General features: G+C 38.2%; 1 protein-coding gene across 1 annotated transcript in view; it reads right to left on the bottom strand.

Annotated features, from left to right (window-relative positions):
- Positions 1-1,153: 1,153 nt before the first annotated feature.
- LOC124172203 overlaps positions 1,154-15,274 on the bottom strand; it is a 28,937-nt gene continuing 14,816 nt past the window's right edge. The window contains exon 4 of the mRNA XM_046551625.1: positions 1,154-2,603. Within this exon, the coding sequence (XP_046407581.1) occupies positions 2,598-2,603 (6 nt within the window). The 3' untranslated portion in view covers positions 1,154-2,597. The remainder of the gene's footprint in view (positions 2,604-15,274) is intronic.

Below are 15,274 nucleotides of genomic sequence, written 5' to 3'. Positions count from 1 at the left end.
GACTGGGAATCGCAGCTCCTGTATTGTAGAAGTGTGGCTCTTTGTCACTCACTATGGGGAAAGGGTTGAGCTTAGTTGCTTCTAAAGCAAAAGTTTTAGGTCGCTTGCACCCCCACCCACTCCCCAGAGGAGGAGGCAAGAAATCAGGGCACTTGCCAAGGTAAGAACAAAAGTAACATAACCGTGTCAAACTTTGTTTCCTTATTAAGGTAGAAAAACATCAAACAAAATTTGCTGCATAGCTATAAGTGATGCTGACAGAAAAATGTTGCACAGTTGTGAGGGCCATACATGTGACCCAGTCACACCCGCTTCATTTCGCAATCCATTTGATGCTAACCATGTGCTGATTACTTACAACGCGAGCATTAACAGGACTTAATAATGCACAGATACTGGCAATCATGCGCATAACATGCCATCGTACGATAAACGGCACAAAATTGAAATACTATCAGCCACCCATATGGTCCACTGAAGATTTAAGGCAGTGATGAATTAAAAGTGGTCGTAATACGTGTAACCCATTGAAAACGACGTGTAGTTATGCGGACGAGATTGCCGTTTCCCCTTTAAATATATGCCTTAAATAACAATGTCGCGAAAATAAAATAGGTACATTGTACGATGCACACAGCCAAAAAGTGTCTCCAAAAGGCAAACTGATGGTTTGCTACATAGTAAGAGTTATCTTGACTTTTTTGAAGATAGCGACTTGCAAGATTTTATAAATATAATTGTGGAAATATGATACACGGAAAAAGGGTAAAAAAGCGCGTCAAGAATACACGGAATCAAATGACATAGTGAATGAAAAATTAGAAGGCTTCAATTGTATTTCCGAAGCATGACTTTTGAGAACGGGGGGCAGATTTTAAATGTACTCCTATGTAAAGACCGGGTAAAATTCAGGAGACAGCTGTGACGAGCGGGCGACCAAAAAAATTTCATTTTGGATCACCAGTGTTTCAAGACGCCGAAAGGCGGCAGCCGATCCTTGGGAAAACACGGCACGCTGCCTATCGGCGGGGCCCGACGCGAATGTGTTAATCACTTAATGTCCTTAAAAATCCAGAGAACCCTCGTTAGTGCAATCCTTCATCCTGGGGTGCTGGCAAGAAATGTGGAGGGTATTTTCAAAAAATGTAAGGACTAGGAAAAAAAGCTATTTTATTATTAGTATTTTAATTGCCCAGCAATCTAGTACATCAAATAATGACCCAGATATAAGGCCAAATGTGCAATCAATGCAAGCAGTATGTCAAATCATGCAATGTATACATATTAATACCAGCATAACAAACAGTATATTTCCCTGTACACATATTTACATCAAAGTGTCAAAGAGCATCATCTAAATATTCATCAACTGAATAATACATTTTTCTCAGTAAAAGTTGTTTCAACTAATTTTTAAACAAAATATATATCATTCACGTTTTAAGATCAGAAGGCAAGTTATTAAAAAAGTTTATTCCCAATTCTCTGGGACCCCTTTTAGCAACATTTGTTCGTACAATATTATGATGTATATCACTATGAGATCACATCAGAAAAACTGCATTTATGATACTCCCAGGTACTAGAGAGAAGCCAGATTGATTAAAATAGTCAAAATAACTGATGGAATTGAATGAGCAACATATAATTAGGCTGAATATAAGAATAATCAGTAAAATTGAGCAACATACGAAAATATGGTAAAAATGAATCAATGCATCCAATTTAAGATTAAACATAGAATAGACATTATAAACAACAGCCCCTACACTTACAATGACTCCCAAAGGGTAACAAAGGCACAAAATAGAAAAAAGTAGACATGATATTATGACAACAAGTACAATGTTAAACCATTACATTTACTCCACTCCTTCCAACCCAAGCCAGCCCTAGTCACAATTAAGAGGCATTTAATTTTTCTCAGAGAAGAGCAAATACATTTTCAGTAGTGAGCTGATTTTTTTATAAATTTGAAAATTAAAAATTTCATTTGTGTACGTAATGTGAACTTAAAAACCTTTAAAGAATACATTGCGCTACATGATTTATGCTCACAGCATAATTGCAAAGGGAAATGTCTTGCAATTGCATGGGTCAAGCAATGCCATAGAAATGTTCACTAACAGGCTACACAAACATGAGCACATCAGGCAATCTGAGGATCAGAAAATAGCCGCAAATGTAGCAAAACTATTTATGTGTATGATGGCTTTTGGCTATACAATTGGGAAGATTAATTTGATAACCCAATATCGCGAGTTCCTTCCAAAAACCTGCGTACGTTAGATTTAAAGTGCTAAATAAAAATACTAACATCCCAGCAGCATGACTATGAGAAGACAGATAAAATGTGTTCACAAAATTATAACAACACATCTCAATAAGGGATTACCAACCTCAGGAAAGCAGTGCCATGTAGCAAACATGAAATCAGTAAAAATGAGAGTGTGTTAACATGAGGTGCATGTAACAAATGCACAAACACATGCAGCTAGTTAGTCCAACTTCACAAAAACCGAGGCTTCATGAATTTAAATGGAATTTCTCCTTCAGGAGTGGCACCATCACATCCTCCAAAGTATATGAGGCAAAACTCATCTCTGAAAGAAAAAATAGAGATTAATTAATGCAACCTAGAAAAAAGTGCTGTCACAACAAAATGCAATGTAAATATTAGGTCCATATCCATACTGAGATAATATGTCACCCCATGACCTTAATTGTGTGACTAAAAGAAAACACAGTCGACACTTCAAAGTACAGTATTATATGTTATCGGAACAGCAAACAATTTGCTAAATTGGATTAAGCTCAACAATCATTTCCTGCATGAATTAAAAAAATTTTCAACATTCCTTAAATTCAAACTGCAATAGAAATAATTTACCCGAAAGTGGTAAATTTTTACAAAGAAAACTTTGCCCTAAAAAGAATCGTTTATTTTATCAGTGAAAGATGTGGGAAGACTTTCACAACTGTTCCAATTTTACATATGTATCACTAAATTGATGTTTTTTGGATTTGAATTACCACCTTTCACTTCCTTATATTACACCAAATTAAACTTCAATATATATCCAGTATATTGGAGTACAATAGTTTTGAAAATTTACCATTTAAAACTTATGAATTCCTTGTTTATACTATTGCTATAACACTCAACATCTTTTGAAATGAAGTCTGCAACTCTGATAATGGGGCAGCAGAATATTTATCGAAACTTAATTGCTACTAAATATGGTAAAATTATAGCACTGCTCTACCATTACAAACATCTCTTGGAACTTATAGGAGGAATTTGTGTAATGTATCAAAAGTACTATCATTTGCAAAAGTCTTGCAACAAATGGAGCACTTTCCCTCCATTGTCGATTTCTGGCCACCATTAAATTTGATTGATCACTATCTGGGTATGAATCTTCATGGTAGCTCGGGAACAACTCACGAACGAGTCATCGTGACATGGGAGTGAGACGTAGGAAATCATTATAATGCTCAGTTGAGTAAACGAGCGTAGATGTTGTTGCGTCATTGCGGTGTTTAAGATTATTTTTATACTCGTAATTGACTGGCGTTATATGCAGAAATGGAATATTTACCCTTTAAAAGAGTGTGAAACTATGAGGCCTGGCTTCCAATGGTAAACCCCATATAGCCGGCTGGGGGCCCGATTTTGCCATTAGGAACCTAGAAATCAACTCGCTTGTTACACTTTTTAGGGGTTTAACATCATTCAGGAGACTTTATGTAAAGTTGATGAAATACTTGTTCGATATAGGAGAATTAATAAATGAAAAAAAAATTCACTGGCAATTTTCCGGAAAAAATACATGGCTCTTTCGTCTCCACCATCTTAAATTCATTGACATTAAATAGTTCTTTATATAGGTTGAAGCTGATAAAGATAGCTCCAAGAAGCTTTCTTCTTCACTAATTATCAATTTTTGTTAATTGGATAAATATATTTACACCAATGGAAATGTTTCCTCGGAAAAAATGGAATTTTGATTGCCAAAAAAAATTGCTAGGCCTCATCATTGCAAGCAAAATGTGTGTCTATTTGTACTGTTTACATATCTAGGAGATGCTTAAATTTTTACGATAGTACTAACATATTCAGTGATCATGTTGCATTTATCTTCTTTATTGTTATAATAAATTAGTTATTGTTTCAACATAGATATTTAGGTCATTACTATATTATTAAGGACAGCCAACTTAAAGAGTGACTTAATAGTACAACTTTTCTATGCCCGTGTATGCCTTCATTGGTAAAGTTTCCAATAAGTACAATGGACAGAGATTAAGTTGTAAGTCAATTTCAACCAATATTTGCCCTTTTTTAACTCCAGACTATTGATTAGGGAGGTAAAATATTTTGCGTAGAATTTAGCCGCTCCCTCAGCTCTTGACGCTGAATTTTGTGCTCCCGGGCCGTAGTTTTGGTCAGCTGATAGGTCCTGCACCGTCTTGCCCTACCTCTTTATAGTAACTTTACCAGCCAGGGACGAGGAGGCAAGTTACTTGGAGTAAAACTTGCAGGCAGTAAGTGATCCTCACTAACTTCCAAAATAGTGTAAATAGGGCCAATTTGTAGGTCTATCATATACATGTTGATGCCATAATTTGCTTGAAGAAAGTACGCACTAGAAAAATAGTTGATAAATAACTCAAGATAAGCCTTTCCTATATTTAATAATTAGCACTGGGGTGCGTGCACGATTAAGGATTGCCATAACATAGGTTATTCCTAGGATTACACTTAGTAGATCAGCTAGTCTCACATTCTGTCCCTTTCCAACAAAATAACTGTATTAAAAAAACACTGATTATAGAATATTGAGGCCTAAAGTTTAAAAGTAAAATTCTTCACTTAATTTATATCTTTTTCTATCTCTAAGAAAAGTTTTCATCACTGCTCATTTATGAAACTGAAAAGGGTAAAATTATTCTGAAAAACTTGACTGGAAAAACTAACTTGGTAGGAAATGTCGACAAGTTGATGACAATTAGGCAGCATACTACATAATCGTAATCGCTGCAAAACATCATTCATAATTTTCTTTTTAATCAGCTAAAATTGATCTATTTAATAAATTACGTGTATGGAACCTTAGATTACTCCCATCCCAAAGGTTAATAATGATGAGCAGTTACGGATCTGTAAAGGAAACCTTATAACACTGGGAATAACATTCACCAGTGATTCTGATTAGTTCCCCCAAGGGAAATGCAATGATTTGGGCTACTGCACTCAAAACGCAGGATTCCCGTCGCACGATCATTTAAATTAGAAATTGATGTAAAAAATGATGAAATTCAACATTTGGTATTCATTAAAATATATTAAAAAATTAAAATAAAATACGGCTGTGAGGAGGATAAAAATTTCAGGCATGGGAGGGATTTGAACGCAGGCCCCTCCAATCACCAGCAAAATATTCATCCACCGAGCTATTCCAAGTTCAGCGTTCTTGGGCGATAATTTTCATTATTTGTTGTGATTGTAACACTGAGCTGCTTTCATGTGTTTCTCAATTGAACAAATTTTGATCGAAATAATCACTTTCTCGGTATCCTAGTCTTTTATTCTTTTATATGATTATAACTTGAGCACAGAGGCTTTTGCATACTTTATGTTTCGGCTGGTTAATATATACAATAGGAATATTATGATTTTGTTGCTCGAGTTGCCTGCAACTTCGGTATGGTATTGTCCTTAAACTTATTACTATTTGTTATTATGTTTCTAAGTTGGTATTTGTATTTCTAATGAAGCAAGGGCACACATTCATTTCAAACAGAAATTCTGTTAGGATTTCCATATGTCCTTCTTACTCGACTTGAAAGGTTTTATGGAATGAGCTGCAGTTCCACTGATTTCAAACTTGCCTTAAACATAAAATGTATTTCTTGATTGAAGCTTTCGCGGCTAATGATGATTAAAAATAAGTCACATACCGGTGTATGCTGCGTGTCGTGATGGAGATAGCCCCAACGTTTCGCGACCGACTGCTGGTCACTTTTTCAAGGGAATAATGTTGGGATTGGTTTTTTGCTCCTTTTTATATTTCAGGTGAGAGGGGTGGGCGGAGGGTGTGGGGAGTTAGGACTGGAGGGGTAAGATAACAAAATGTTGCGGATGACTGGGTTCCAAGTATTGCTGATTCTTAACCCCTCAAGCGCGGCGGGCATTTAATTAAATCCCATCTCAGTGGCCGGATGAGATTTAAATGACTTCGCCTTTTTGGCAGGGTATCATTCAATAATTTATATCTTTCATAATATACGATCAGTATCATTGAAAATTTTAGTAAACTTGCGTAATATAATGCGCTACTAAATAATAATTTTTCGAGCGATTTGAAAGAATATTTATTGTTTTATGTATCTCCTTTTATGAACTAATGAATAAATTTTCAATTTCGAAAGATTTTAATTTGGTTTCGAATAAGCTATGAGATCTCTAACATTCCATGCATTAAAAGAAATGCACTTACATGATGTTATTTAGTTATTTGCGGTTGAAAATGTCATAACAGATTCGATACTTTTGATAGGATTACCCGTTTCGCCTACTTGAAAATTTACCACTCCGCCCACTTCTCTGACTTTGTTCCATTATTACCGTATCATTTCATATAGGTAATCACGTGCTAATGTTTCAAACGTCAATATGTGAATAAGTAAATGATTTACCTTAGAAAATCCGCTTTGTGTCACATGATTTGAAGCAATCCAAACATTATCCCACTGCACATTTTTCACACCAGTACACGCAGTCTCTTCATTTCCCGTATTAGGCACAAACTGCACACCTCCTTTGAGACTTTGATTACTTCCCAGCTGCAGGAATTGTCTTTAGGAAATGTATTTCTGTGAGTCTTGGTACTTAATTGTGTAATGAGTGACGGCCATGTCCAAACAGTTCGTATGACGTTGGATATTTCAAAAATATTACATCGACCAATGGCACGCGAAATGATAAGTCAAATTTTTATACGTATTTTTCCTATTATCAACATATGAATTTAGGACTGCCGCATTCAATAGTCTCCTAAATATCTTCATACACCACTTGTAATGGCGTTTTCTTTTCATTAGTTACGAATGCAATAACAGGTCCTTGAAATTCACCCCACCAATGAATTTACTATAACCTAACACACAAACAGACTTCCGAGTCTCTATTTTGCCTTTCAATACTATTCCCATTTTGTAGGATCCCCAATTATAAAAAAATACCACTCACAGGAAGTACACCCGATGAGAATTTCAACACACTGCCTGAAAGAACACCACACAGCATGAATGACTCTAGTGGACTGAAGCTCGTGGTTTAGAAGTTCCCTCAAGAGACGAGAAAATATCTCGAAGGGGCCCTGGTATATGCTGACTGTTTGGAAAGAATCTTATCTTTGTTGATTACTGTCCAGAAAAAAAATGTAAAAAAATTAATGCAGAGCGAAGCATATGGCCCCTTCGCCTAGGACGCTAAGGACTCGAGGCGGGCCAAACACACTTGGGGCTCGAGGTGACGACAAACAAGGAGAAGACGGAGAGAAGGCATTCAGCTTAGAAGATACCATATCTCAAGCTAATGTAGCTGACCCTTCTTGACGTCTCTAAAGCAGAATAGGCAGATTTTTTCATGATAGAACAGTTGAAGGAAGGCGTTGAGTTTTGGACTGCAGTCGTCAACGCGCTGGTTTAAAACGGAATATTATCGAAGCATTTTAAAAACATTTTGAAGGCATAGAGCCGTTATGAATATTTTATTGGAGAGGAAAAACATTTCTTCAAATGATAGAGTAATTAGTTTTAATTTAACATGCAATATCTGGTGGAGAAAAAATATTATATACAGTAGGTCAGAAAGCGTACTGGGTACGCATGACGCGGCATACAAAATTTAAAGGGCGCGTACTGGGTACGCATGACGGCGTTGAGGGGATAATCCGGTATCTCTATTGTAGTTGTTCTTGTTTTTCATTATTTCTATGGCCTTGTGGATGCGTCTGGTTTTAAAATGTTTTATCCTCGCGATGACTCTTGATTTTTCGAAGTCGATCGCATGTCCGGTGGCTTCGTGCTCCGCTGCGGCTGACTTTGAAGGATAACCCAGTCGAATGGCTCGTTTGTGCTCTTCTATCCGAGTTTTGACTGTTCGTCCGGTTTCCCCGATGTATTTCTTCTCACACGATCAGCAGGGGATTTTGTATACTCCTTCAATTTGAAGTGGTGTCCTATCCTCGGCATTTCCAAGGAGGTGTCATACTTGGGCGTGTGGTTTAAAAATGGCTTCTTATGTCAAATTTCCGGAGGATGTTACCGATCTTATCCGTCGTTCCTTTCACGTAGGGGAGGAAGCCTTTCTTTTGGTTAATGATGTCTTCTGCATCTTGGGAATTGTTCCTGTTGTCCTTGTTGATAATCTTTCTAAAATTTTGGGAAATAGCTCCGTTGTCGTAACCATTAAGATGTAGTATGGATTTCAGCTTTATAATTTCTGAAGATAGATTCTTCGGATTCTACGTGAAAGGAACTTTGAACTTTGGTGGCTTCGTGCTCCGCTACGGCTAACTTTGAAGGGTAACCCAGTTGAATCGCCCGCTTGTGTTCTTCTATCCGAGTTTTGACTGTTTGTCCGGTTTCCCCGATGTATTTCTTCTCACACGATCGGCAGGGGATTTCGTATACTCCTTCAATTTGAAGTGGCGTCGTATCCTTGGCATTTCCAAGGAGGTGTCGTACTTGGGCGTGTGGTTTAAAAATGGCTTCTTATGTCAAATTTGTGGAGGATGTTACCGATCTTATCCGTCGTTCCTTTCACGTAGGGGAGGAAGGCTTTCTTTTGGTTAATGATGTCTTCTGCATCTTGGGAATTGTTCCTGTTGTCCTTGTTGATAATCTTTCTAAAGCTTCGCGGAAGCTTCAATCAAGAAATTCGACACCTCTACGGGGAGGACCACCGTCGCGGATCGAAGAGATTCGACCAACTTCGTGGCAAGAAGTCTACTCTTTTTTGTCACCTGGCCTTCCTGCTGCGCTGCCGAGATGAACAACTAGCCCCTAATTTCCTCAAGCTTCATCATCATCTCCGTTCCCGCAGAACAACGAGGATTCTACACCGAGCCAGCACGCAACTACTTCGAGCTGCTATCCAAGAAACTCGTCGCGAACTTGACCAGGTAGGAAAGAAACTGTTTGATATCCATTTATTTCTCGCGAACTCTATGAAGAAAGATGATTTCGACCGTCTAGACCGGATGACTATAGGACACATGGAAGTCGTCACTGACACCAGGAAAAAGAAACACCTGAAGAAAATCATGGCACTCAAAGCAACTCGGACTCCTGACAAGCCTCTAGATGACACAAATTTCATCGTCAATCTGTCAAAAATTCCACTGGATGCAGATTCAGAGTCAATCTTAAAGAAAGGACTAAATTTTGCCTTAACCTCAACAAGAATTCCCGTTGAAGACATCATTTGCGGAGTCGAAAGCGCCATCGGCCATCTTTCCCAAGATGAGGCAGAGATTGTACGACAGGACACATCCCGCATCATGAGGAACTCCGAATCCCAACATCAGAAGGCCAACGTTACCAGGAGAGAAAGGATGGCTCTTAAAAACCTTCATGAGAACGTGGATTTGATCATCTTACCAGCGGATATGGGGAATGCGACGGTATTTTTAAACAAAGAGGACTACATTAAGAAGATGGAAGAGGTCATAAGAGATGGCCCATACCAAAAATTAAACGCAACCCAACGTCTCGCTTCAAAAGGATAACCACAGAAGCCATTAAGAAACACATAGGGGATCCAGAAGTCAGAAAGAAGCTGATACCCCAAGACCCAAAAACTCCTTGTATTTATGGATTACCCAAAATACATAAGGAAGATATACCGCTCACACCTATCGTTAGCGCCATAGATGCCCCACCGTACAAGCTGGCTAAATATTTATCGAAAGTTCTGCAACCCAAAGTAGAGGAAGCCAAATCGTACGTAAAGAACTCACAGCATTTCCTGCAAATCATAAAGGACGTACGAGTGAACCCGGAGGACATTCTCGTCAGTTTTGACGTGACGTCACTTTTCACGAATATACCGGGGGAAGAGGCGGTCCAACTAATAGAAGAAAGGTTCGACAAGGACATCGCTTCTCCGACATCTATTTGCCTGCACAGCACTTTCTTCCGATGGCAAAATAATTTCTACGAACAAGTTTCAGGGGCAGCGATGTGATCTCCCATCTCTCCAGCAGTGGCGAATATTTACATGGAGTACTTAGAAACAGTGGCAATAGAAAATGCAACGCATAAACCCAAAATTTGGTTACGGTATATAGACGACCCTTACATCATTTGGACGCATGGTCGACAGAAGTTAGAACAATTTTTTGAATATTTAAATACCCTAAACAGCAATATTAAATTCACTATGGAGATAGAAGAATCCGGAAAACTGCCATTTCTTGACCTCTTGGTGAAGAAGAATGACAACGGAAGCCTAGGCCACGCCATGTATAGAAAACCGACATCAACAAATCGGTATCTCCGTGCCATTTCTCATCACCACCCTGCTCAATTAAACGCTGTGATGACCTCTCTAATTGAACGCTGGATCCGGCTAAGAGACCCGACGAATCTATCTTCAGAAATTATTAAGCTGAAATCTTAATGGTTACGACAACGGAGCTATATCCCGAAATTTTAGAAAGATTATCAACAAGGACAACAGGAACAATTCCCAAGACGCAGAACACATCATTAACCAAAAGAAAGCCTTCCTCCCCTACGTGAAAGGAACGACGGATAAGATCGGTAACATCCTCCACAAATTTGACATAAGAAGCCATTTTTAAACCACACGCCCAAGTACGACACCTCCTCGGAAATGCCAAGGATACGACGCCACTTCAAATTGAAGGAGTATACAAAATCCCCTGCCGATCGTGTGAGAAGAAATACATCGGGGAAACCGGACAAACAGTCAAAACTCGGATAGAAGAACACAAGCGGGCGATTCGAAATTTTCATTCGCGCGAAAATTTCATGCGAAAATTTCATAATCGAAAGAGTCATCGCGAGGATAAAACATTTTTAAACCAGACTCATCCGCAAGGCCATAGAAATAATGAAAAACAAGAACAACTACAATAGAGATACCGGATTAAGAATCAGCAATACTTGGAACCCAGTCATCCGCAACATTTCATTATCTTCCCCCTCCAGTCCTAACTCCCTACACCCTCCGCCCACCCCTCCCACCTGAAATATAAAAAGGCAGCAAAAACCCAATCCTAACATTATTCCCTCGAAAAGTGACCAGCAGTCGGTCGCGAAACGTCAGGGCTATCTCCATCACGACACAAGGCATACACCCGTATGTGACTTGTTTTTAATAAAATGTATTGCCAACAAACATTTCCCTAATACCATTTAACCTACTTAATGCAAGTAGAGAAGTTAATTAATGATGCTAAGTAAGTATCCTACATTATCCCGAATTCATCAGATTGTATGTAAATGATTGCAGCTAAATATGGTAACTTACTCATCAACAAAATAGCAACGTAGGATTATTATACGCATTCACACTAATTCAGCAGTGGAACATATTATCAAACAATACCTGTTGAAATCTGAAAATCATTAAAAATGGGACTTTTAGCTGGAATTAAGTTTTCCTCGTCATACTTTGAATACGTGGAAAGGAATACATCATTACTGATTGACGGACATCGGAGAACTCTGTTGTTACTTACGCAACGATTAATGCCGAACAGCTTAACTAATTTCATTTTTTACGTGTTTGCTCAGATATACATATGATGAAACCCTTGGAATATAAAAGCTGCCTCGCATCTTATGTCATAGATATTGTATTAAAAACATCAACCCGAGTCGATAGATGGAAACAAAAGTTCGCTGTTCACAGTGAATGACTCGTGACTTCCAGCTCTCTCTAAAGAGCTAAGATCACTCAAAATGAGCCAAACTACAAACTTTTTAAAATCTCTCCGAGGAATTACCTTTGATCATTCCTCCTACATTAAATGCCATAGGGTCATTCCATTTCAAATCAACCAGGCCATGACACCCACCGACTCGGATTTTCATGAAACTTGCCATGGTCAAACATCATGGTATGATTAGAGATTGTGTGCAATTTTAGCCTCCAATTGTCAATTGTTAATGAAATATGAGTATTTGAAATTTGAGCATGACCCCTAAATTGCCGCAACGTGCAACACATGGTGATTTTTATTTTCGTCCATAACTCCATTCCTGTGAGATGAAAAGACATGATTTTTTTTTCTAAAGCTAAGGAGTCTATAATGATCCCACGATTGTCATTAAATATTCACTGCATGAAGTAAGTCAGCTGCAAAAAAATAAAGTTTACAAAAAAATCTCGCTTGTACCATTTTTGATTGTGAGCATCCACAGGGAAAGGCCATGCGAATACAGACTCATGGTTCAGTTTAAAATAATCAATAATGTATGAGCAAAGATCCTGATGAAAAAAAATCATGAGTCCGGCGTTCCTTTTAGTAAAAAAAAATTCTCATTCATGGTCACGGGAAAAAATGGCATTTTTTTCAAGGCACATAGAAATTACACAGTTTAGAGGAGAGATAAGTTTATACTCTTGATTAAAAAATATTGGAGCATGCATTATCTCACTATAGTGTATGCTACTGGCTCTTACAGTAGGAAACACATAAGCAGTCATGTCAATGTACTCCCCCACATACTGCTAATTTCGTGCTATCAGGGCTATTTGAGTAGAGGGAGTTGTAATTAAAAAAAAACTGCATGAGCCATGGTAGACACATTCTACATTCCTTTTAACCTTAGTCCAAAGACCAGATACATTTCATATCCAGATGTATTGACATCACAGGAATGTACATTATTGAATGTCAAAGGGAACCGTCATCAAATCATTTGAATTGAGAAATCTTTCAGGTACTTCACACTAATGCTTATTTTCAATGTTTCATTTAGTGATTCTATGCTTATTTTCAATGTTTCATTTAGTGATTCTATATCATTGGAAATTTAGGTAGAAACAGTATAATTAAATAAACAACCTTACCAATTGATTTGAAAGTGAGCCTCCTCTTTTTAACTGACTGATCACATTCTAAGATGTCTTAGTGTTTTTCACAAAGTCTATATATTTTTTTTGAATGTGGTCCACTTCCTCCCTCAAGAAGTAGTATGACCTCCCAGAGCTTGTAGTTACAGGAGAATTAAGCACACACAATATGTGTCCTATTGGCACACAGCAAACATCATCTCTCTCAGGCCAAGAGAATGAAGGTGAGGGTCCTTTAGGCGTCATGAATTTAACTGAAATATCACTTTCTTCATGGTTGAGAGCTTCCACTACTCCAATGTACCACTGCATGCTGTAAATACAAGCTGCATATGAACCAACAACCAAATTATCTGGGAAATCCACTGTTACGGAACAAAAATCAAATATAATGCTGTACTCATCATCCAGGCCAGTGAACTTTGCTGCGACTTTTCTATCCGATAAAGGCACAAAATGATGGAAGTTTCTTGTACCTGTAATTGTTTTTGCCTTGGTGGATCTTTCAAGAAGTTTACTGCGTGACCAAGCCCCATCACTAGACTTAATGTAATGGATGTTGATGTTTTTCACATTATCTCTACAAAATTCATACATCCCGCTGCTGTTTGTTATTTGCTGTGCCATTGGGCGTTGCAGGCTGGCTTTCCTCGCCATTCGTTTAATTGTACCACCTATACCATCACAAGAAGACTTCCCATGGCTCGTGGAAAAAAAAGACCAGGTTGCATTAATGCCATAGTCATTATAATGATGGCACAAATTTAAAAAAGACTTGCAGTTTTTATATTGCCCAGCACATCCATCTGTGAAGTACTGAACTTCTTGGGTCATCGGCGAAGTTCTCTTTAAAAATTCTGTCAGGTGGCGTTGCACTTCCATAACAAAGGCCACATCATGGTTAAGGTCATCAGATATGAAACAATGAGATGAGGCAGTGAGAGTATACTTTCGAGTTATACTTTAAGTCTCACTTGTCAGAGAAACTGACGAAGGTAAATCTTCTCCGGATACTTTATTTCTCCCCACTAGTAATCCGAATTCATCAGCTCATCTGGCGCTACCCTACTTAGCAATGAGTGGGTAAGTTCCCTTCTCTGGAGGACAAAAATAATTAATGGTGCAGTCATATGGTCATGCTTCACCCACTGCAGTATGCTCTGCGTACGCCGTACGCGATAGCATCAGTTCTGAACTTCACCTCGTACAAGTAGTTCCGTACTTTCCAGGATGTGTTGATTTCAAGCCAGCGAGTGTTTTCCGTGTGAGTTTAATCAAGTCCGGTTTCATTTTTATTAGTTTTATTTTTATTTATTTTCTGATCATGGCCCTTCCGAAGGAACAAGTAGGAACTTTAAAATATGGGCTCAAAATCATTGAAGATGAAGAAAAGAATCCGAGCTAGAAGTGCGTGGATATTGCAGAACGCCTCGGGCTGACCGCTTGCACATGACGTTCGGGGTAGGGGTGGAGCGAGCTATCATGTGAAAAGAAGTGGGATGAAGCCGAGGATCAGGTGACCGTGCCGCTGACGACGTAACATTGTTCACGCTTTACGCATTGCCTCAATTATATTAAAAATATATTTATTAGAAAGGAAATTTTCAAATAATAAACTATTTTTGGCCTTTGTGATCGATCTCACAACCAATCACTTCGCCGGCAAAAGCGGTTGTTTTAGGCACACTATACATAATGCTCTCGTAAATACGTGTATTTAAATGGGGTTTGATGTATAAGAATTTTTATATCTGACAGAAATCCATAATAGCAGTGCAAATGCCGAGTGGAGTACAAACATTTTTTAGCGAGGTGGCGTGTTCCTTTACGACACTTGAAAGAGATATTAGGCGAATCAACAATATGACCAAAGTGTTTCGATGCAGTACTAATATTTCTGTATTCGGCTAAAATCTTGTTTGAATCCTGTAATGAATATCATAATCACTCGCAAAAAAAATTCCTGCGTTTCCTGTAACATAGGCAACCCAGCCAAACATTCCCGCATTCATCGTTTTTCTTTGTCCATCCCCATGAAAAACAATAGATAGAGGTTCCACTGTAACTCCTTCATAAGGTACATCTTGAATGTTACAATGTTTGATATTCAGATAGGTGTACTTACTTGTGATTAACTGCTTACAACATAGATAA

Source organism: Ischnura elegans, assembly GCF_921293095.1.
Source record: "Ischnura elegans chromosome 13 unlocalized genomic scaffold, ioIscEleg1.1 SUPER_13_unloc_1, whole genome shotgun sequence".
NCBI classification, from domain to species: Eukaryota; Metazoa; Arthropoda; class Insecta; order Odonata; family Coenagrionidae; genus Ischnura; species Ischnura elegans.
The sequence above is the reverse complement of the archived record's forward strand: the minus strand, read 5'-3'. Positions and strand labels throughout refer to the sequence as shown.